Source organism: Rhinopithecus roxellana, chromosome 4, assembly GCF_007565055.1.
Source record: "Rhinopithecus roxellana isolate Shanxi Qingling chromosome 4, ASM756505v1, whole genome shotgun sequence".
Lineage (NCBI taxonomy): Eukaryota > Metazoa > Chordata > Mammalia > Primates > Cercopithecidae > Rhinopithecus > Rhinopithecus roxellana.
Window position 1 is genome coordinate 2,131,017 of NC_044552.1, and position 22,303 is coordinate 2,153,319.

Here is a 22,303-nt window from a genome sequence, read left to right on the forward strand (position 1 = left end):
TGATTCTCTGCCTCAGCCTCCCGAGTAACTGGGATTACAGGCATGTGCCACGGCGCCTGCCTAATTTTCCTATTTTTAGTAGAGACGGGGTTTTGTCATGTTGGCCAAGCTGGTCTGAAACTCCTGGCCTCAAGTGATCCACCTGACTCGGCCTCCCAAAGGTGCTGGGATTACAGGCATGAGCCACCGCGCCCAGCCCAGAGAAGCTTCTTGAGTGAGGACTGTTTCAGTAGACCTTGAAGGATGGACAGGATTTGATGTAAGGAAGAAAGAGGAAGGGGATTCTAGGAGCTGGGCACATGCACACTGTCATTATGATAAATGAAATGGAATTGTTAACAATCACATAAGAACTTACAGATCCAAATCAGCGTCGCCTTTCAAAACATGATCTTCGGATGCCACAGACTTCTTTCATGAAACAACTACTACTCAGAAAAATGTCTTTTTGGTTACCTTCAGACCTGTTTACGAAAACATGTGCACCAAATACTCACTTATGCCTTTATACTCTGCTCCTTTGAACTGAAAAGAGTATTACTCGAATTGATCCCTCTCGGAAGAGGGTCTCAATGGAGTTTGACCATGTGACAAGATAAAATTCATTGTTAAAGAAAGATTATTTGCCACTCCTGAATGACCCCAAAGAGATGGGCCAAGGGCTTCATCTGCTGTTGCCCTTTCTTACTCCAGGCTTGGGAGGGACATCGAGATGGAGCAAATCACTCAGCTGTGGCAGTGACTGCTGGGAGGCTCCATCTCAGGAAGTGGGGGCGGACCAAAAACCAAACAGCAAAACCTATGGCAAAGGGAACAACTTCAAAACCACAGGGCCCCACCTTCTCAGCATGATGCGTAAGGATTTCACCATCTGACCATCTGGCCCCAACCTGCCTTTCTGGGCTCACCTTTTGCCACATTCAGCTCTGCGAAACCACCAGCCTTTCTCTCAACGTACACTGTTCGTGTCTTACGTACACGTGCTGAATTCTCTGCCCCAAAACTGCCCTTCCCTTTACTGTTTGCCTGGGGAACTCCTGCTCACCCTCAAGATCCAAATCAAGTGTCAGCTCTTTTGTGGCTCTTCCCGCCCACCCGGGAAGGAGTCTAGTTCACAAGGCTTATTTTCCAACCTAGCTTTGTATTGTTGTTATTTATTTATGCATCATAATAAAATCCCTGCTGCTTTACGGAAGAACTGTAGTATACATATAATGCCTGGTGTGTGCTTGGTACATGGTAAGTAGCCAATAAATAGTTACCAAGGAAGTGAATTATTAAATAAATGAATGTGTAAAAGTGAATGATTTCCCTATGACAACTCCTTTGGTCCAACTTAAATACAGTAGAGCAGTGCTTTCCAAACTTCACTATGCATAGAAATTACCTAGGAATCCTGTTGAAAAGTAGGTTGTGATTCGGGAGGGCTGAGGTGGGGCCCGAGAGCCTGAGATTTCTATGTTTTTTTTTTTTGTTGAGACAGAGCCTTGCTCTGTCACCCAGGCTAGAGTGCAGTGGTGTGATCCTGGCTCACTGCAACCTCTGCCTCCCAGGTTCAAGCGATTCTCCTGCCTCAGCCTCCTGAGTAGCTGGGGTTACAGGTCTGCACCACCATGCCCAGCTAATTTTTGTATTTTTAGTAGAGACAGGTTTTCACCATGTTGGCCACACTGGTCTCAAACTCCCAACCATAGGTGATCCACCCACCTCAGCCTCCCGAAGTGCTGGGATTACAGGAGTGAGCTACCGTGCCTGGTCAAGGGGCTTGAGCTTTCTAACAAGTGCCCAGGTTGCTGTTGGCCCCAGAACCACACTGCACTACAGGATGGACCATGCCTTCCACGTTGTACTGGTCTATGCAAGCATCATGCCTTGTGTGTTTCCCTAGCACGCTGCTCCTCCTATTCTATCATGGTGCATTGCTTATCTTCTTCAGCTAGAACATGCATTTCCGTGGACAGGAATTGTGTCCACAATGCCATCTATCCATCTTTGTATTCTTAGCCCCTTGCCCAGAACTCGGTTCATAGTAGATGCTTAAGCCATATTGGTTTAATTATGTGGTCTCTGTCAGGCTGAACTCACAGCCACTTCCAACCTAACTTTATTATCTATTTGTGCATTTGAGGCTCCTTTGTTAGTTGATGACATTCGAACCCCTGCTGAGCAATGTGGAACCCTTCCATAGGAGAATGAAAGTAACTGGCCACCCAGAGCCCCAAAAAGGACCTAGAAGCCCAAACTTAACTAAGTTTAGAACGAAGCAGCTGTGGTCAGGTACACTGGCCAGAGTCACTCCGGGGGAAGAGCCATAGAGGAGAATAGTGAGCTTTGTCATCGGACAACCAACACATCATCTGAGACTCTGCCCATTCACTTTGATTCATAGCCCTAAGGTGTGGGTTTGGTACAAGTTCTAAATGAAAATTTGGATATAAAAGCTTAAGAACAGTTTTCTCTTGTAAATAGCAAGAGGAAGGCAGAGAGGCCTGAAGACTTGAAAACATACAAGGCATACATATTCATATTAAATGACATGCCACAGAGTCTACATTATTTATAATAAGTCAGGATACCCTCTGGCTGAGTTTTAATTTGATCAAAAGTAAGCTATTAAACTTTCGCTTTATTAACAGACCATTTGGCCTTTACACCAAGAAACAGAAAGAAAAGAAACACCTACCTAGAGGAAAACAAGTGATCCTAAAGTGTTTTGCTTTGGGAAAAATGAAACACCACCTTGTCTATAATTGTAACCGCCCCCAACTACTTGCATTTTCCTGGAGGTTCAGGAGAGGCTAGGATGGATGATCGTGTATAGGATGGATTTTAAAAACCTGTATTATTAAGAATTACATTGGCTGGGTGCAGTGGCTCATGCTTATCATCCTAGCACGTCTTACGGAGACCAAGACAGGCGGATCACTTGAGCCCAGGAGTTTGAGATGAGCCTGGGCAACATGGTGAAATCACGTCTCTATAAAAAAATAAAAATAAAAATTAGCCGGGCATGTTGGTGCATGCCTGTGGTCTCAGCTACTTAGGAGGCTGAGGCAGGAGGATCTCTTGAGTCCAGGAGGTCAAGGCTGCAGTGAGCTGCAATCGTGCCACTGTACTCCAGCCTGGGCATCAGAGGGAAACCCTGTATCAAAACAAAACAAAACAAAACAAAACAAAACAAAAAGCAGTAACAACAACAAAAAATAGAACTACATCACTATTACCTAACACTGTACATGCATTTATCCATGTGCAGCTTTATTCTACTCTACAAATAATTATATTCTATTTGTTCCCAAAGCTCAAGTAATTAAAAAATACAGGAAAGGACAGAAATATGTCAACAAGTTTAACATCCGAAAGTTAATAAAATAATCATATTTATTCTACTCATAGAATTCTTTACATGACCTTTTTCTGAGCAAATTTTCTGAACAAAACTTTTTTAGAACAGAATAATTGTCTGCAATTATAGATTCACAGAAATGAACAGTTTTGTAGGAAAAAAATCAATTATTTCAGTAATTATAAGTGTAAAGACTAGGCTTTAGTCTTTCGGCTTTAGTTATCTGATTTGAAGGAGCTGCCAAGGAATATTACAGATCTGGCCAACTGCGAGGGATCCTAAGTAACAGTGTTGCTATTGGGTTTGTGCCAAAAGATCAATTTATTCAACAAAGTGCATTTGAAACTTAGCACTGAGGACATGACACAAACTCATAAGAAAAAGAGGTCCGGTTGCAAGGATGAAACTAACGGAAAACGGCAAGTAGCTTCTGCTGTGGGGTCTCTCTAGTTGACAGCTGCCTTCATGTTGGAAAAAAGCTCATAGAAACGACAACGTTCCATTTATTACGGTAAATGTAAGAAGACATTCCAGACAGATTACTCCACAGCTGCTTCCTCCCACCCAACTCACCCCCACCCCACCCCGGCACACTCGCACACACACATAGACTCTCTTCCAACCACTGGCCTCAAAGTTTGGCATTTCACCCTGACAACTGAACAGGGCAGCAGTTGCCCGACACAGCTGCGGTCTGGAGGCAGAGGTTAGGAGGCGGGATCAGGGACTTTCAGCTCCAACTGTTAACTCAGGGAAGGATGATTTTGTAGAGCCATGTGCCCTTGGACAGGCCGGGTCTCCAACAGCATGCTGTCAGTTACTAAAAACCCCATAGAGTGCAAATCTCAAAATCCGATTTGAAAATAGGAAAAAACAACAATTACTGAAAGTACTTGAGGTGTTAAGTCATCATAAACTTTTCATGGTGCAAGTAGTTTTGTGCAATGGACTATGTCTGTTAAGATGGAATCGGTTTTGTTTTTTTTTAAAAACCTCTGGGCCAGATGTAGTGGCTCAATGCCTGTAATCCCAGCACTTTGTGAGGCCACGGCGAGCAAATTCCTTGAGCTGGGGAGTTCGAGACCAGCTTGGGTAACATGGCAAAACTCTGTCTCTACAAAAAAATAAAAAGATTAGCCAGGGGTGGTGGTGCAGGCCTGTAGTCCCAGCTGCTCAGGAGGCTGAGGCAGGAGGATCGTTAGAGTTCAAGAGGTCAAGGTCACAGTGAGCCATGATCATGCCACTGCATTCCAGCCTGGGTGACACAGTGACACCTTGCCTCAAAAAAAAAAAAAAAAAAAAAAAAAATTAAATTAAATTTAAAAAAATAACTGAATATTGTGGTGTCCATGAACATCAACACCACATCTTTCTATGTTCTTTCATGATATTTATCATTTTATAAATATGTAGTTTTTACAGAGTTGTGATCAGTGGGCAAACAAATGAAATGATCTTGTTTTATTTTTCCCTCCCAAAGACCATTCAGTCAGATGATTCTAGTAGTCCTTTCTCTTCTCTGCAAATATGCTGCAACTCTGGCTATAACTGTTTATTCTTCATTTTGCTGGAATGTTGACAGGCCATAGTAAGAGAAGAGAAATTAGTTTAATTTATGCTATGGACTATGCTTTGGAATCTTAAAGTAGTTTTTAATAATTTAAAAGAAATTTAATTTTAAAATTCAAAAATACAATTGTTATATTTTTTAATAGCTGCTCAAAACTTGGAAGAATAAGACAAAAAAATCAGGAAATATATTTCTAGGCATATGTTTTAAGGCTTGACACAATATTTTTAGTCATTTTTAATATCTGACCAAAACTTTATCACTTTGCTCTTCCATTAAAGAAGTGAAGCAGATGCTTTGCTTTTACCATTTTGAATAGAATTTTCCCCTGGCATATTATGCGAGCACGTAATATCTATAACATAAATAACAGCTGTCATGGCAATCCATGATGCCTGATGTGCTCTATGGATCACATTTATTTTGTATAAATGTAACACTTACGTTTTATAACTATTTATTTATTTATTTTGAGACTAAGTCTCGCTCTGCTGCCCAGGCTGAAGTGCAGTGGCACGATCTCAGCTTGCTACAACCACCGCCTCCCGGGTTCAAGCAATTCTCCTGCCTCAGCCTCCCAAGTAACTGGGATTACAGGTGCCCGCCACCATGCCTGACTAATTTTTGTATTTTTAGTAGAGACAGTGTTTTGCTACGTTGGCCAGGCTGGTCTCAAACTCCTGACCTCAGGTGATCCACCCGCCTCAGCCTTCCAAAGTGCTGGGATTACAGGCGTGAGCCACCACACCCAGCTTATAACACACTTTTTAAAATGTGAGATGTGACTCACTAGTGGGGTCATGAAATCAATTTATTGGGTCTCAGCCAGAATTTTATAAAAAATGAAATAAAAAATAAAATATCCGAATGTGTTGTACATGGTAAGAGAAAGTATTGTTTTATGAGGCTTGAACATAATGAAATAAGTATTCACTTTAGAACAAAGGAAAACAACTACATTCATGTTTTTCTGTAATTAATAATCAACTCTTTTATATTCATAAACACAATTACTCAGCTTAGTACATTGCATTAAAGGTATTCAAACCATTTAAAAGTAATTTTCTATTCATTTTCCATGGGCACCATTAGAGAATTAACAGGCTAGCATTTGTTGACACTATTTTCCATAAATGGATTCTCATTCCTCTGGCATTTATCTACCATGAAATAATAATAGAGTCAAGGGCTCCAGATTTTCATTTTACTATTCTCTAATAATGATCTATCTCCGTGGCAAAGATGTGACACTTTCTCTTTATGATACATGGCTCTACAACAAAACACTATCTCTTTACGATACACGGCTCTACAACAAAACACTATTATTTTTTAATTCCAGTGTGTCTACATAAACACCCATCCATATCCACACATACCCTTACTTATTAAAACCCTTCACATGTTTTTGAACTCTATTCTCAAAAGTCACAATGTTGTGGGCAGAAAAAAAATTAACCCACTTAGTTGTATCTTGCACTGTGCATTTCAGTGCTATGGAGAAAACAGGCAAAGTAGAATATAAAAAGAAACATCGATCTTGAAGGGTCAATGTTAACATTTGTATAAGTGTTGGAAAACAAATGTAGAAGCCCCCACACTCTCTTGAAAAACCACAAACTCAGCTTTGGCATGAAGCCTGCTTACTATACTGACAGGGACATCCAGCACTGAGGGTTAGGTGCTGGGGTTAGGTGCTGGGGTACTGCTTTCAGGACAGTGAGAGTTTTACCTCTGAATGGAATTCACAAAGAAGTGTTTCATTCAAGTTAACATTAATTTCTTTATTTTATTCTGATTTCCATAAGTTCTTGGGGAAGAGATGGTGTCTGGTTACATGAGTAAGTTCTTTAGTGATAATTTGTGAGACTTTGGTGCACCCATCACCCGAGCAGTGTACACCGTACCCAATTTGTAGTCTTTTATCCCTCAGCCCCCTCCCACCCTTTCCCTCAAGTCCCCTAAGTCCACTGTAACATTGATTTCTAATGGAAAGGAGTTTCCATGAGAAGCAAATGCAGAGACTCAAAAGTGCAGAAACACTCTAAGAGCCCCTCACTGATCGTTTAGTTCAAACCATTTACTGTCAACTTACTCTGTGCCAGGCACTATACTGGGGCTGGAGACAGAGATGAGTTTCCAATCTAGTGGGAGAGTCCCCAAAGCACACAGTAAAGCACCATTCCATATGCCAAGGATATGACTGAGGTATACTCAAGATACAAAGGAGGCAGACAGAGAGCAGAGCCACCCAACCCAGATGGGGAGCTGATGGAGATCAATGGAAGTTTCTTAAAGAGGTCGTGTGTGAGGTGAGCCTTGCAGAGAAGGTAGGGGCACTTCCCCGGGGGAAGTTAGGTTATACAGCAGGATATAGGTTCAGGACATTGCAATAAAGGTTACACAATATGAGTCTGGTAAATTTTGAAACAACATCAATTTCATTGGGTGCAATCCAAGCACTGACTTTGTTCAGGATACCACAAGGAGTGAGGGGTTGCTGGAACACACGGTGAAACATGGGAGAGGATGTAAGAGATAAAGTCGAAAGGGGCAAAGGTCAGTGCAACATCTCACATAGGAATTAAAGTGGGAACAGACACAGGCCGGGATCTTATGCTGCTGCTAAGATACCAAAGTCCTAGGATCACCTAGGTATTCAAAAATACTATTCAATACACTTTAGAACACTAAAAGAGAAGTTAAGAACATTTAAAGGACATTTTAATCATAATTCCTCCTCATTAAAATTACATCTGTCTTCCTTTTTTTTTTTTTTTGAGTAATTTCAACCTTTGCTTTAGGTTCAGGGGATACATGCGCAGGTTTGTTATGTGGGTATGTTGTGTGATGCTGAGGTTTGGGGGTGTGAATGATCCCGTCACCCAGGTAGTGGGCACGGTACACAGTAAGTAATTTGTCAGTCCTTGGACTCCTCCCTCCATCCTATCTCTAGTAGTCCCCATTGTCTGTTGTCCCCATCTTTATGTCCACGTGTACCCATTAATTAGCTTCCACTTGTAAGTGGTAACACGTGGTATTTGGCTTTCTGTTCCTGAGTTAATTCCTGGTTACATGAGTAAGTTCTTTACTGGTAATTTGTGAGACTTTGGTACACCCATCACCCGAGCAGTGTACACTGTACCCAATTTGTAGTCTTTTATCCCTCAGCCCCCTCCCACCCTTTCCCTCAAGTCCCCTAAGTCCACTGTAACATTAATTTCTAATGGAAAGGAGAATGGTCTCTAGCGGCTTCCACGTTGCTGCAAAGGACATGATTTTTGTTCTGTTTTATGGCTGCATAGCTTTCCATGTACACCTGTCTTCAAACCTTCTTGTTCCCTTCAACTTCTATCACACATTATTATTATTATTATTATTATTTTTGAGACAGAGTCTTGCTCTGTTGCCCAGGCTGGAGTGCAGTGGCACAATCTTGGCGCACTGCAACCTCTGCCCCCTGGGTTCAAGTGATTCTCCTGCCTCAGCCTCCCAAGTAGCTGGGATTACAGGCATGCGCCATCACACCCAGCTAATTTTTGTATTTTTAGTAGAGATGGGGTTTCACCATGTTGACCAGGCTGGTCTTCAACTCCTGACCTCTGGTGATCCACCCACCTCGGCCTCCTAAAGTGCTAGAATCACAGGCGTGACCCACCGCGCCTGGCTAGCCATTTTCTTTTCTATGTTATGTAGGCAGTTCCGAAATTTCTCCTACAACAAATGACATTTCCATAAACAGTTTCTATATGGGCATTTTTTTTTTGATGGAGTTTTGCTCTGTCGCCTAGGCTGGAGTGCAGTGGTGCAATCTTGGCTTACTGCAGCCTCTGCCTCCTGGGTTCAAGCAATTCTCATGTCTCAGCCTCCTGAGTAACTGGAATTACAGACTTGCATTACCATGCCTGGCTAATTTTTACATTTTTAGTAGAGACAGCGTTTTGCCATGTTTGCCAGGCTGGTCTTGAACTCCTGACCTCAATGATCTGCCCAGCTCAGCCTCCCAAAGTGCTGGGATTACAGACGTGAGCCACCGCGCCTGGCCCTCTGCATGGACATTTAATCTTATATTTTCCTTGAGGTAAGTTTTAAGGTGTGAGATTACTGGGTCACAGGGTGTATATATATTTATGGACTGTTTTTACACAGGTGGAGGAGGGCCAGGTACTCACTGTTTTGCTCCATGTGAGGCCCGTGGTGTGGTGTTCCTTGATATATGCTTGAAGCTCACTCCAAATGTTCAAATATGACTTCACCCAGTCCACATGACGCAAATCACTTTGTTGTGAAAGAGAGTGGAAGAAAGCAGAGTTAGGATCTAAAAGAAAATTTTAAAAAGATTGTGGGGCACATGGTTATCTGGTGACTAGGGCCCCTGGAGCCTTGAGCAATTGTCCTTGCAGCCCGGTCACCATGAAGCGCTTCAGAAGGGAACCCTGGGAGGAAGCTGGCCCAGCACTCTCCTGAGGGGAGGGAGCAGGTGGCCGGATGCCCTGAGCTCCGGGTATGGAGCAGAGGGACCACAGAGAGGGGACCCGACAGAGCTAAGCTGACTTCAGTAGGGTGCCCTCACACTGTCCCTGTCGGCACTCATGTGAAGGGGGTGTACAGCGGAGGCTGTTTCTTTCTGCGCTGCTTCTGATGCAAAATGAGAGACAATACGCTCCCAGGAATGAGAATGGTATTAAAAAGAAAAAAAAAAGAAAAAAAGTATTGGGTTCATTTTCTCATAATTCTGTTGAATTATTTGGTTAAAAGTGTAATCAGGCCGGGCGCAGTGGCTCACGCCTGTAATCCCAACAGTTTGGGAGGCTGAGGCAGCTGGATCACGAGGTCAGGAGTTCAAGACTAGCGTGGCCAACATGGTGAAACCCCGTCTCTACTACAAATACAAAAATTAGCTGGGCCTGGTGGCATGTGCCTGTAATCCCCCAGCTACTTGGGATGCTGAGGCAGGAGAATCACTTGAACCCAGTAGATGGAGGTTGCAGTGAGAGGATATCGCGCCATTGAACTCCAGCCTAGGGGACAAGAGCTAGACTCAGTCTCAAAAAAAAAAAAACAAAAACAAAAACTGTAATCAAATTGGAGAATTTTAGCCATTATGACTGACAAAGACTTTGGTATAGTAAGAAAACTGATCTCTTACAAACAGGTAACACCCCTTACTTCTAAAGGGACATTTACTGAAATTCCCTTAATTTAATATTTTGAATGACAATACAAACCAGGCAGGGCATCACCAGTATTTTTATGTCTATTTTACTGAACCAAGGGCTAGTAAAATGCTTACCTTTTATAATAGGATTAACATAAAAGATTGAAAGAATTGTTAGAAATATTAAACTTATAGATAGGTAAAAATAGTTGCATTTCCTTCTGGCAATTTTTACCCATAATATTTTCTCACTTATAGAAGTCAAGGTAAATGCAAAAATGATGACATTTGAGTTAAGAGAAATTTAATTATGTTCCTGGGCCATTAATCTGAAGATAATCACGAATGGAAATCTCTATTATTAAAGCTCTTATAATAATGACTTGTCTCTAGACATATTTTGTTTTCCTTGAAAAGCCCTAAAGTACCACCAGCATGTTTAGAATCCTGTTGTATTAAGGCATTGCCATTTAGAAAGAGTGAAATTGGGAACCGAAGTCATAATTATTCACTCTACAAATAGAAAAAATGTGAGTGTGGTTTTGTTCTACATTTTTAGATGTACTGATTATATTCATCAAATGTATGAAAAATCTCATTGTCGCTTTATCTCACCTTCACAGTCAAAACTCAAAAACTAAGTGCAGCTCCAATGGTCTCTCTCGTTAGTTTCCTAAGTCTGTAGGGTCTTGTAAGGGTCTTAGTACAGTGCCTTGTGCATAGGAAGCAGTATACACATAGCTATTATTAGAGCATGAACATTACTTCAATATAAATGTACACACATATGTCTATGTTTATATGTATATGTACATATAACACACACGTATGTTTGTAGACATTATAGAAACAGCATGTTGACATTCAGTATACTTTCTTTTCTTTTTTTTTTAGAGACAGCGTCTTGCTCTGTTGCCCAGGCTGGAGTGCAAAGGTGAGATCATAGCTTGCTATAGCCTCAGCCTCCTGGGCTCAAGTGATCCTCCCACCTCAGCCTCCCAAGTAGCTGGGACTACAGGTGTGCACCACCATGTCCAGCTAATTTTTAATTTTTTGTGGTAGAGATGGGGGTCTCACTATGTTGCCCAGGCTGGTCTTGAACTCCTGGACTCAAGCTATCCTCCCTCCTCAGCCTCCCAAAGAGCTGGGATCACAGGCATGAGCCACCACGTCTGATTCAGTTATTTTCTATTAAAAAATTTAACAATGGATGAAGTCCAAGTCTATATGGGCAAGTTTTTTTTTTTTAACCAATGCAGTATATTATTTTGACTTGAAGAACGTTCTAGCAAAACTTGTAATAAGGACTAAGAGTATGGTGCTCTTTTACCTGAAGTCAGTCTTTAAGAGGTAACAAATTGAACAGGACCCAAATACACATTGGGAGCTGCAAACCTATCTTCAGTTTCCATATACTCTGGAAGAAGCTATGGTAGGGGAATGTGAATTTTAATGATTATGACTCAGAGAGGCCACACCTCTATAAAGCTAAAATAAATGACTCACTCTATTCATATATTGAAAGAGCCAGGCCAGGCGGGGTGGCTCACACCTATAATCCCAGTACTTTGGGAGGCTGAGGTGAGTAGATCATTTGCAGTTAGGAGTTTGAGACCAGCCTGACCAACATGGCGAAACTCCGTCTCCACTGAAAATGCAAAAAAAATTAGCTGGGCATGGTGGTGCATGCCTGTAGTCCCAGCTACTCGGGAGGCTGAGGCAGGAGAACTGCTTGAACCTGGGAGGCGGAGATTGCAGTGGGCTGAGATCATGCCACTGCACTCCAGCCTAGGTGACAGAGTGAGACTCCATCTCAAAAAAAAAAAAAAAAAAAAAAAAAAAAAAAAAGAGAGAGAGAAAAATAGCCAATGAGCAGTCAAGCTGGTGGTAAGTGTTGCACAGATACAGACTCCACGGCTCACAGTCCTGTTTAAACCTCAAGGAAGTCTGCCTTTTTACTCCTCTACCTACGGTCCTATCTGCCCAGTGGGCAGCAGTGACTCACAAATAACTACGACACGGAGACGGCACCGCGGGCTTGAGTCCACCAGTAAACGGGTGTTGTGTGGTGTGGAGTATGCTGCTTAGTCCGCTTTCAGAAGCTCAAGGGTGACCTGGGAGCGCTTTGACTACTCCTAGCAGTAAAACAAATGCATTTGCACCTCCAGCTGCGTTTCTTCGGCTTCTTGTACAGTCTTGAGGTGGTCCACTGAGCTTAACTGAGTCGTCTTTGGTACTACTGGAAGTACATTTTCTACTTAATTGCTAGAGTTAACACTGAGGGGCAAATACTGAACCCTCTTTGTGAACAAAAGCATGTAGAAAAGCCCAACCCATTTGACTATGCTGCTACCTGGGGAGAACCCCTCACACCCACAGCCCCAACATATACTCAGGGAGGGACAGGGAGAAGGACAGGAGCTGATGAACTGAGATACTAATTAAAAATAGTCTCCAAGGGTGGAAGGTAAAAAAGGCAGAAACCTAGGTAGTGCTTGAGCTGTCCTGAACTGGCATGTGTAGGTGTGTGCCTGTATATCTGGAACAAAAGAAGTCACTATGGGTGTATGTTCATGCTGTCATATGATATCCAGGTTTGGCAACTGAAACTTGCTCTTTTCTGAAATGTTATTTTTATGTCAGAAGAACAGGCCATCTTGCATTTCTGATGCCTTTCTCATGCGTGCCACACACTCCTAAAGTCTATAATACAACACAGCAACATTTGGAGGTGTATCACTGGGCACAATTGCCTTGATGTAAAAAGTCTGTAACTGAGCACAGTTGTTTTAACTAAAGTTTTCTCGGGGTAGGCAGAGCCCCTAAGAGGAAAAGAGGTGCACTGAAGACCCTGGAATTAGGAGTTCTGTCTGCTAAAGCTCCTCTTCCTAAAAGCAACATGGAACGATTAAATTATGTGAGGGGAATGTGATGGTTGTTTGTTTTTCTTTTTGTTTTTTAAAATATAACAGCTTTATTGAAATATAATTCACATCCCATACACTTCAGCCATTTCCAGTGTACAGTTCCATAGTTTAGCTCAGCAGAGTTGAGCCATCACCACCACAATCAATTTTAGAACATATTTGTTGCCCCCAAAAGAAACCCTATACCCATTAGCAATTACTCCCCAAAAGGGAGTAATTACTTGAACTTAAAAAAAAAAATTAAACTTTTAAAAGTTTAAGTTTTCCCTAAATTTCCGCAGTCCTACTTTCACTTAGCACAATATTTTCAGGGTTCATCCATGCTGCAGCCCGAATAAAAGAATGAAGTATCAATACTCTTTTCTTTTTTTTCATGGCCAAATAATATTCCATTGTGTGGATATACCATATTTTATTTATCCATTCATCGGCTGATGAACATTTGGATTGTTCCCACCTATTGGCTATTATGAATAATGCTTCAATGAATATTGTGTACAAGATTTTGGGTGAACATATGTTTTTATTTCTTTTGGAAATACACCTAGGAATGGAATTGTTGGGTATGACTGCCTTTTTTTTTTTTTTTTTTTTGAGATGGAGTCTCACTTTGTCACCCAAGCTGGAGTGCAGTGGCACAATCTCAGCTCACTGCAACCTCTGCCTCCCGGGTTCAAGCAATTCTCCTGCCTCAGCCTCCTGAGTAGCTGGGACAACAGGTGCATGCCACCACGCTTGGCTAATTTTTGTATTTTTAGTAGAGACAGGGTTTCACCATGTTGGCCAGGATGGTCATGAACTCCTGACCTCAAGTGATCCACCTGTCTCAGCCTTCCACAGTGCTGGGATTATAAGTGTGAGCCACCACTCCCGGCCTGCTTTTTACAGTAAAAAAATATTGTTACATATTTCTTTTTTTTTTTTTTTTTGAGATGGAGTCTCGCTCTGTCGCCCAGGCTGGAGTGCTGTGGCCGCATCTCAGCTCACTGCAAGCTCCGCCTCCCGGGTTCAAGCCATTCTCCTGCCTCAGCCTCCCGGGTAGCTGGGACTACAGGTGCTGCCACCTCGCCCGGCTAGTTTTTTGTAGTTTTTAGTAGAGACGGGGTTTCACCATGTTAGCCAGGATGGTCTTGATCTCCTGACCTCGTGATCCGCCCGTCTCGGCCTCCCAAAGTGCTGGGATTACAGGCTTGAGCCACCGCGCCCGGCCAGTTACATATTTCTTAACCTGAGGGATGCATGTATATGTATTTTTTTGTATTGTCATCCTTTACACCTTATGTATATTTTATAAATATTCTTTTGTATCTACTCAATGTTTTTAAAATTTTAAAAATCTACAAAGGAAAGACTGATGAAAATTTTGAATATGTAATATTAATTAATGGCCTGGAAGTATACTAGGTATTTATTTATATATTTTATGCAATTTTTCTATATTCCATATAAAATTTGTCTTATATTGTTGCAGACCCTTTTCCTCTGGTTCTAATTTTCACATCTGCATTAGTAAAACAAAGGGGTGAATTGAGGCCAGGCACAGTGGTTCATGCCTGTAATCCCAAAACTTTGGGAGGCTGAGGCGGGCGGGTCATGAGGTCAAGAGATTGAGACCATCCTGGCTAACATGGTGAAACCCTGTCTCTACTAAATATACAAAAATTAGCTGGATGTGGTGGTGCATGCCTGTAGTCCCAGTTACTTGGGAGGTTGAGGCAGGAGAATTGCTTGAACCTGGGAGGCGGAGATTGCAGTGAGCCAAGATCGCGCCACTGTACTCCAACCTGGCAACAGGGCGAGACTCCGCCTCAAAAAACCAAAAAACAAACAAACAAAAAAACGTGAATTGAAGGAATAATCCAATAATACAGGTTCTTTAATGTCCTTCCGCCTGAACAGTCTGGGTCAACACATGGGACGTCCCCAGGTGCCTCTGCATTTGCTGACCAATGGTCACTCCTGTTGCTGCCATCTAAGAGCTCAGAGGGGGATCCACTCTGGAGTCCAGGGCCAGAAGCAGGTAGAACCTTGTTGCTCTTACATTTGCCTCATCCCTTCCCTTAGTTCCTAGGCACCAGCCACATCACATTTAGCCAGCTGTTTAGAGTACAAGGCATGACCTTATCAGAGGGGGAGGAATCTCATGATATCCCTTAAATGGTTTAGGACACATTTTCCTGGATATTTCTTCAGCTCTGCCATGTCAGAGCTTTCAGTTTGGGCCTATTTTCTATTCTGACTCCAGTTTAAGTTACTCTGGGATCTATTACTTGTGCTGTAGAATGCAAAGTCCTTTCACGCTGGTTCACCAGGCAAAGCCCCTTGGTTTAGACTCATCTATACTTTCAGCAGCGCTCTGAATGGCTGCTAGTCTTACAGGTGTCTCTGAATCCACCCCAGTTGTATTTCATATTAACTGAGTCTCTGGTTTCCTTCTCACTGCTCTGGTTTGTTGTTTCATCTCATTCCTGTCCTTGATTCACACTTCATTTCCTGATTCCTCCTCTCATCTATAGCTCACCCTCCAACTCTACTTTGATCCATGTAAAGGTTCTGTACCATATAGGGTTGCTCCATCACCAAGCTCTCTGATTATTGTGGGAATACATAAGATAGTGACATGCATTCAAGTGGGGAGAGTTTATTCATTATAAGCGAACAGAGGTAGACTTTCTAAAACACATATATTATCTGGATAATTGATTCCACTTTCCACTTGACTTTATCTGCAAATATTAGATTTTCCTTTAAAGTTTATAGTACATTAGTGTAGAGCCTTGAAAAGGAATCAGTAGTTAACTGTACCGAGTTTTAGGGACCAATGTCTAACAAGTAATCAACTGAAAATGTGGTGAGTGAAGTAAGGTACGTACCTGTGTTTGTAGTCCTTTAAGACCCTGTTAGTGTAAAAGGTGGCAGCGTCATTCATCTCCTTGACATAAGGACCGGGTTTGGGGGACTGAGAAAACAGGACCGTCACCCAAGCATAGAAGGAAAAAAAAAAATAGGATAAGAAAGAAAATGCCTTAAAGAAGAAGAAAACCAATGGAGACGCGTGGACTTGAAAGTGGGAGGCAAATGTTGCTCTGTAAAGGTTGATAAAAACACTTTCTACAGTATCTCAGAACAGAAAGCATTGAACTTTAAACAGGGTAGGAGAAAGCAGATGCATTCAGCTTAGGAAGAAGCTTCCTTCAGTGCAAGGAGCGTGAAGGTAACTAAGCTATGAGTTCTCCTAAATACTCCAAAAGTGTGATGAGGTGAAGAGGCAACATTCCATCTAGACTCACCACAGCTATCCATCCAAGGGCAGGGATGCTTTCGCTGACGGCCGAAAGATGATTAAACATGTTACTCCCCCGGTTTCTTTCTCTGAATGTTTGGATTTCCTGAATCTTTTCTGATATGGGTTTCAGAAGTGTGGCCACATCATTCTGTAAGCAATCAAACATCAGGGGCTGTTACTACAGACAGAGCAGACGCATAGCACCTCTATCCATGTTGGCCTAAGCAGGAGAATTCAGGACTTGCCATCTGTCAAGGGGTCTAAAAGAAACATATAATCATCTTTGAGAATAGCACGCATTTGTTCTTGGTTATGGTAATGCTGTGCTTTTACTGTCTGAAGTATGAAAATTGCAGATATTTTTAACATTATTAATGCTGTGGCTTGAGATGTGGAAAAACCCCAGCAGTATGGCACAGTCCCCATTTTGAAGACTCCTTCATGGAAGACAGTGAAATTGAGTGTTGATCATTTATATTTCAAATGGCAAATAGATTACACACTGCAATAACCCCGGTATAACGTTGGGTAAGACTGGAAGGTTAGTAACATGACATCATCCTGTTCCTGTGGGAAAACGCTTTGGGAGAGGCTTCCTGGTTTCACCATAGTTACCATAATCCATGTGAAAAAGTGGGAATCTTTCACCGAGGCCCCCCTGCCCTTTTGTTGTTTTTGAGACGGAGTCTCACTCTGTCCCAGGCTGGAGTGCAGTGGCACGATACTGGCTCACTGCGACCCCCGCCTCCCAAGGCAGGTGATTCTCCTGCCTCAACCTCCCAAGTAGCTGGGACTACAGGCGCCTGCCACTACGCCCAGTTAATTTTATTTTTAGCAGAGGTGGGGTTGGCCAGGCTGGTCTTGAACTCCTGACCTCAAATGATCCACCCACCTCGGCCTCCCAAAGTACTGAGATTATAGCCGTGAGCTACCGCGCCCGGCCCTTTTTAAGAAAATGTGATGGCTTATCATATTTATAGTGACTTTAGTCTTTGTTAGCATTCTACATTGTCCCCAGTCCACTTGGCCTACGGCTACAGGTCACACTCAATTCTGCTAATTCAACAACTGACTTCTCCATTTATACAAAAATGACTTTCAGAAATACATGAGCTGGCTGGGTGTGGTGGCTCATACCTGTAATTCCACCATTTTGGGAGGCTGAGGCGGGAGGATTGCTTGGGGCCAGGAGTTCGAGACCAGCCCAGACAACACAGCAAGACCCCACTTCTAGAAAAAAATTTTAAAAATGAGGTGGCTGTGCTGGTGTGCACCTGTAGTTCCAGTTATTAAGGAGGCGCCAATCCTGGGAGAATTAGAATTACCCAGGAATTTGATACTGCAGTGAGCTGTGACTCACCACTGTACTTCAGCCTGGCACCACAGTGAGACTCTGTCTGAAAAAAATATGTAAATGAGTAAAAATGAAAACTAAAAAACAAAATGACGTGAGCTGAGTTACGAAGTATCTCGGAGCTAGATTCTCCAGAATACCACAGTTGCTTTAAACATCTCCTCATCTACATCCTTAGCATTCTCTAATTTCTCTAGGTGTTGAAAAGCAGATACAAGGTTGTTTATCAGATTTGTGTGTGTGCTCCAAAGAAACAGCAAAGACCCCATACTTCAGCTCTGTGGGAGCAGTGAAAGAGTTTTAAGCAGTATTTTCGTAAATCTTGTTTGCAGGAGGTAAAATAGAAAAGCTCCTTACATCTCTTTAATTTCTGAGATTTCAGAGCAATGGTTCCCAGCCTTGGCTACCCATTAGAACCACCTTGGGGGCTTTAAAAACCACTGAGGCCTGGGTTCCACCCCTAGCAATTCTGATTTAACTGGTCCTTGGGTGGCCTGGGTGAGGGCACGGGGAATCGTTTAAGCTTCCCAGGTGATTCAGTCATTGCTGCAGCAGTGGCTTCACACCCCAGAGGACAGTCATTTCTGCCAGGGACAGCAAACTATTAGGAAATAAATTATGAGCAGCTGCGGTAGCTTTTAGACTTTACCTCTCCTTCTAAACCCCTTTATATCCCCTCCTCTGAAAAAAAGGTTGAATGTAAGGGCTTTGGTATTAGAATGGCCTTGGTTCAAATAGCTTTGGTGCCTACGGGGCCTTGAGCAAATTACTTACTCGGATCCTTAGTTTCCTCATCTATAAATCAGAGATAATACCTACCACCTACAGGCTACAGGAGATACTGCATTTTAAAGCCCTAGCACATAGGAGGTACACAATAAATAGAAGTAATTATTATTATTTCCATGATGCAGTTAACTCATACCAGAGGTAAAAAGGATGTTGTCCCCTGTAATATGTGATATTCATTTGTTTAGAATAGATATGCATTTAAGATAGGAGAAGCTCCAAACAGACATCTACATAGATTAACAGGATTTTAGGATTCCAGGAGTCTAAACTGGGTCACCTAGTTCAGCTTTTTGACAAATCCAGTAGAATAGGTCACAATTAGCATTTAAAAATCATGAAAATAGATTAGAATAGAAAATATCAGAGGACATTCACATATAATAAGGATGGATATTTTGGTATCAAACTCTTGTTTTGGCTATGAAGTGTGTGTGTGTGTGTGTGTGTGTGTGTGTGTGTGTACTGGGTTGCCAAATAAAATGTATTTATTTTTATGGATCTAGCCTAAAGTTTGAGAAACATGGCTGTAATCCAATTCTCCTATTTTACATATGGAATACAAGCTCAGAGAGGTTAATTTACTATGTCAAGACCAGTTAGCAATGATTAGTGGAGCTGGAGCTAGAACCTAGGTCTTTGGGGAGGCCCTGAGACAATTCTTGATACTGGGTGCTGAGAAAAATATGGTTAGTTCTCTACATACAGGTTTCTCCTCTGCCAATACGACTAGGGAATGGTGTTAAGAAGGGATTCAGAGCAAAGGTTCTAGCAGGAGACTTCTTGGGTTCAAATCCTTGCTCCACAGTGTGCTCAGCTCTGGGACTTTATATCAATTACCAAACTTGTCCAAGATGCCCTTGTCCCATCTGCAAGCTAGGGTTGACAACAGTACCTGCCTCACAGGGATATTAGGAGGAGTAAATGAGAGAACGTGTCGTGCTTGGTAAAGGGTCAGGTATACTGTGGGTGCACAACAGGTGGCTGGTGATCTCCAAGGTATCTGCCAGTTACAGAGCCTCTGATTGGCCGAGTTCACTGACTAGCTCTTTCCCATCTCTTAAATGCAAACACAAGGAGAGTGGTTTCCTAACTAACATATGCTGAGGGACAGAGGCACCCTTCTGTTTGGGGGAAATAAAGAAATATAGGGAGAGAAAGCAAAGTGCTCTCAAGGTTCACAGTGGACTTTTTAGCTATCCCGTACTGAAGGAGGGGAAAAACAAAAACATTTGCTGCAGAAGCTAGTCAGTTCTTGTGGAAAAGCCATGAATATCTTCCTGTCTCCTCTCTTTCCCTTCTGACCACTACAAAGCAAAGGGCTTATGGATTTGGTGAAAAGACCTTGAATCAGAGTTGTTAGGGGCTGCACTCTGTCCACCCGCCCCCCAACCAAATTCATATGCTGAAGCCTTAACCCCCAGTACCATATTTGGAGAAAGGATCTTAAATATGGTTGGAATGCAACCATATTTGGAGATAGGGTCTTTAAAGAAATGATTACATTAAAATGAGGTCATTAGGGTGGGCTTCAATCCAATATGACTGGTGTCTTTTTTTTTTTTTGAGATAGAGTTTTGCTCTTGTCGCCTAGGCTGGAGTGCAGTGGCACGATCTCAGCTCACTGCAACCTCCACCTTCCGGGTTCAAGTGATTCTCCTGCCTTATCCTCCCAAGTAGCTGGGATTACAGGCACACACCACCACACCCGGCTAATTTTTGTATTGTTAGAAGAGATGGGGTTTCGCCATGTTGGCCAGGCTGGTCTCAAAGTGTGATCCGCCCGCCTCGGCCTCCCAAAGTACTGGGATTACAGGCGTGAGCTACGGCATCTGGCCTGACTGGTGTCTTTATAAGAAAAGGAGATGAGGACACAGACACACACAGAGGGAAGACCACATGAAGACACAGGGAGAAGGCAGCATCTACAAGCCAAGGAGAGAAGCGTGGGGAGAGACCAACCCTGCCGTCACCTTGATCCTGGACTTTCAGCCTCCAGAACTGTGAGGAATTTCTGTTGTTTCTAATCTACATGTCTCTGGTACTTTGTTAGGGCAGCCCTATCAAACCAATGCAGGGGTAATGGCAGTTCGGGGAAAGCAAACACCTTCAACTCCTTCCCTCCACACCCTCAACAACAGAACAAACAAAAACCCCTCTAAACACTCCTGGCCCCAAACACAATTATGCCATACTTGTTCGTTAATGGTGGCCAAACATCAGTTTTAAATACCCTCCCTGGAGCTTCATTCTGAGAAAGCAAACACCTCCTTCTCTGGGGGATTCTTTTCAGTTCAAATTCAACACCTCATCAAGGGTGTAGCATCAGTTTCCCCAGAAGGCAGCTGATTTTTAATGATGGCAGAACTACTAAAAAGCATCCTAATTTTCTCCAACAATTTGCTAAGTCACAATGTTCTTAACGTAATGACATTTTTGAGAAAGGTCAGAATATCTGAATTGTTGATGATACCTGGCCCACTGCCCCAAGGAGAAAAAAAACCAGAAACTGTATATTTACAACATTAGAGAGATTTATTAAGGCCATCTTTGTTTATCTCTAACTTCCCGAGAACAAACTAAAGTCTGAGGAGACAGAGTCTTCTGGAAGATACATTATATTGGTTATCTGATGAAAGCATCATAAAGATTGAGAAAGTTTTCTTTTGCTTTAGTTTGGCAATTATGTGAAGAATTGTCATCATTAAAAAAAAAAAAGCAATGTTGAGAGAACTAAGTACAACAGCTATTTGCACAACTCTAATAAACATTACTGCTTTTATTCTGTGCCAATAGACTTCTCCTGTACTTTAAAGAAGTCTTATCTTCACCAGTTCATCCTGACTTTCAAGGCTGGAATCAAAAATAGAAGAGAACATCAGAGTGATGGTGTGACTTCCATCAAAACTGGTTGTGTGGGATGTCAGACGAAAAGTCAATGGGGGGTCTATGAGAGGTACTTCAACCTGTTTCAGTATTAAGCATATATTAGGCACACTCATTCAATACAGGCTGATTTGCATTGCTGTCAATTAAAATTACATAAGGGTTTTCCACTAAAGAAAGAGCTCATCTAAGAGGTGTCCTGGTTTTCTGTCAAGGGAGTGCATTGGTGGTAGCTCCCCAGATATGTCTAGCAGCTAGTGTGCTTTGCAATGACTTTTACATAGACGTCACTCAGATTACTTTTTGTTAATGTCTCACTGAGGTTTCTTTGATTCGCAACAGTTTCTCAGAATTCATGTGAAGATGAGCTGAACATGCTCCCTGGCCTTCCCCTAGTTTCTGTGGCTTTGACAGAAGAAGGTGGAAATGGCCAACATGGAAGACATGCATGAACGAACTACGCGTTTTCAGCAAACGTTTCCAAGGGTTATCTTAGCTGGATGCGACTGTACTTTGGAAGAGTATTTTAGGACTCCATGTCTTTATGACCCTAGCTTCTGCTTTAAAGTTGAAGCACTGAGTCCCGTTATCAGCTTCATCTCCATTTAGCTCCCAAAGTAAGGGAATTGTTTTGCAAAAGTAAAATGAGTTTTATCAGCAAGCTTTGTAGAAACTTTACCCAAAAAGGAAAACCAAATTCTCACTCATGCTGTTTTGTAAGAGATGGCACAAACTCTGGGAGTTTGACCTCAAAGATGTATCATTGAGTAAAACAAAATAGGCCTGTTATTTATGGAACCCATGGTTCTCATGTAGTTCTGTACCATGTAGAAAACGGTTCAGTCATTGTTACTTCTTTGTAATGAAATTCTTTTTCTGATTATAAAAACCAATATAGGCTCTTTGTGAAACACCGAAAAATATAGATGTAAAACATAAATAAACAATAAACATTCTGCATTCCACCACATAGAAAAAAAGCAGTGC

At 42.3% G+C, this 22,303-nt stretch overlaps 1 protein-coding gene across 1 annotated transcript in view; it reads right to left on the reverse strand.

Moving 5' to 3' along the window:
* The window catches only part of CAP2 (cyclase associated actin cytoskeleton regulatory protein 2), a 166,098-nt gene that overhangs the window by 31,382 nt on the left and 112,413 nt on the right, over positions 1-22,303 (reverse strand). Inside the window, exons 5-7 of the mRNA XM_010352727.2 lie at positions 16,292-16,435; positions 15,875-15,960; positions 9,089-9,194 (exon numbers count right to left, since the gene is read on the reverse strand). Coding sequence (XP_010351029.1) covers positions 9,089-9,194; positions 15,875-15,960; positions 16,292-16,435 — 336 coding nt within the window. The remainder of the gene's footprint in view (positions 1-9,088; positions 9,195-15,874; positions 15,961-16,291; positions 16,436-22,303) is intronic.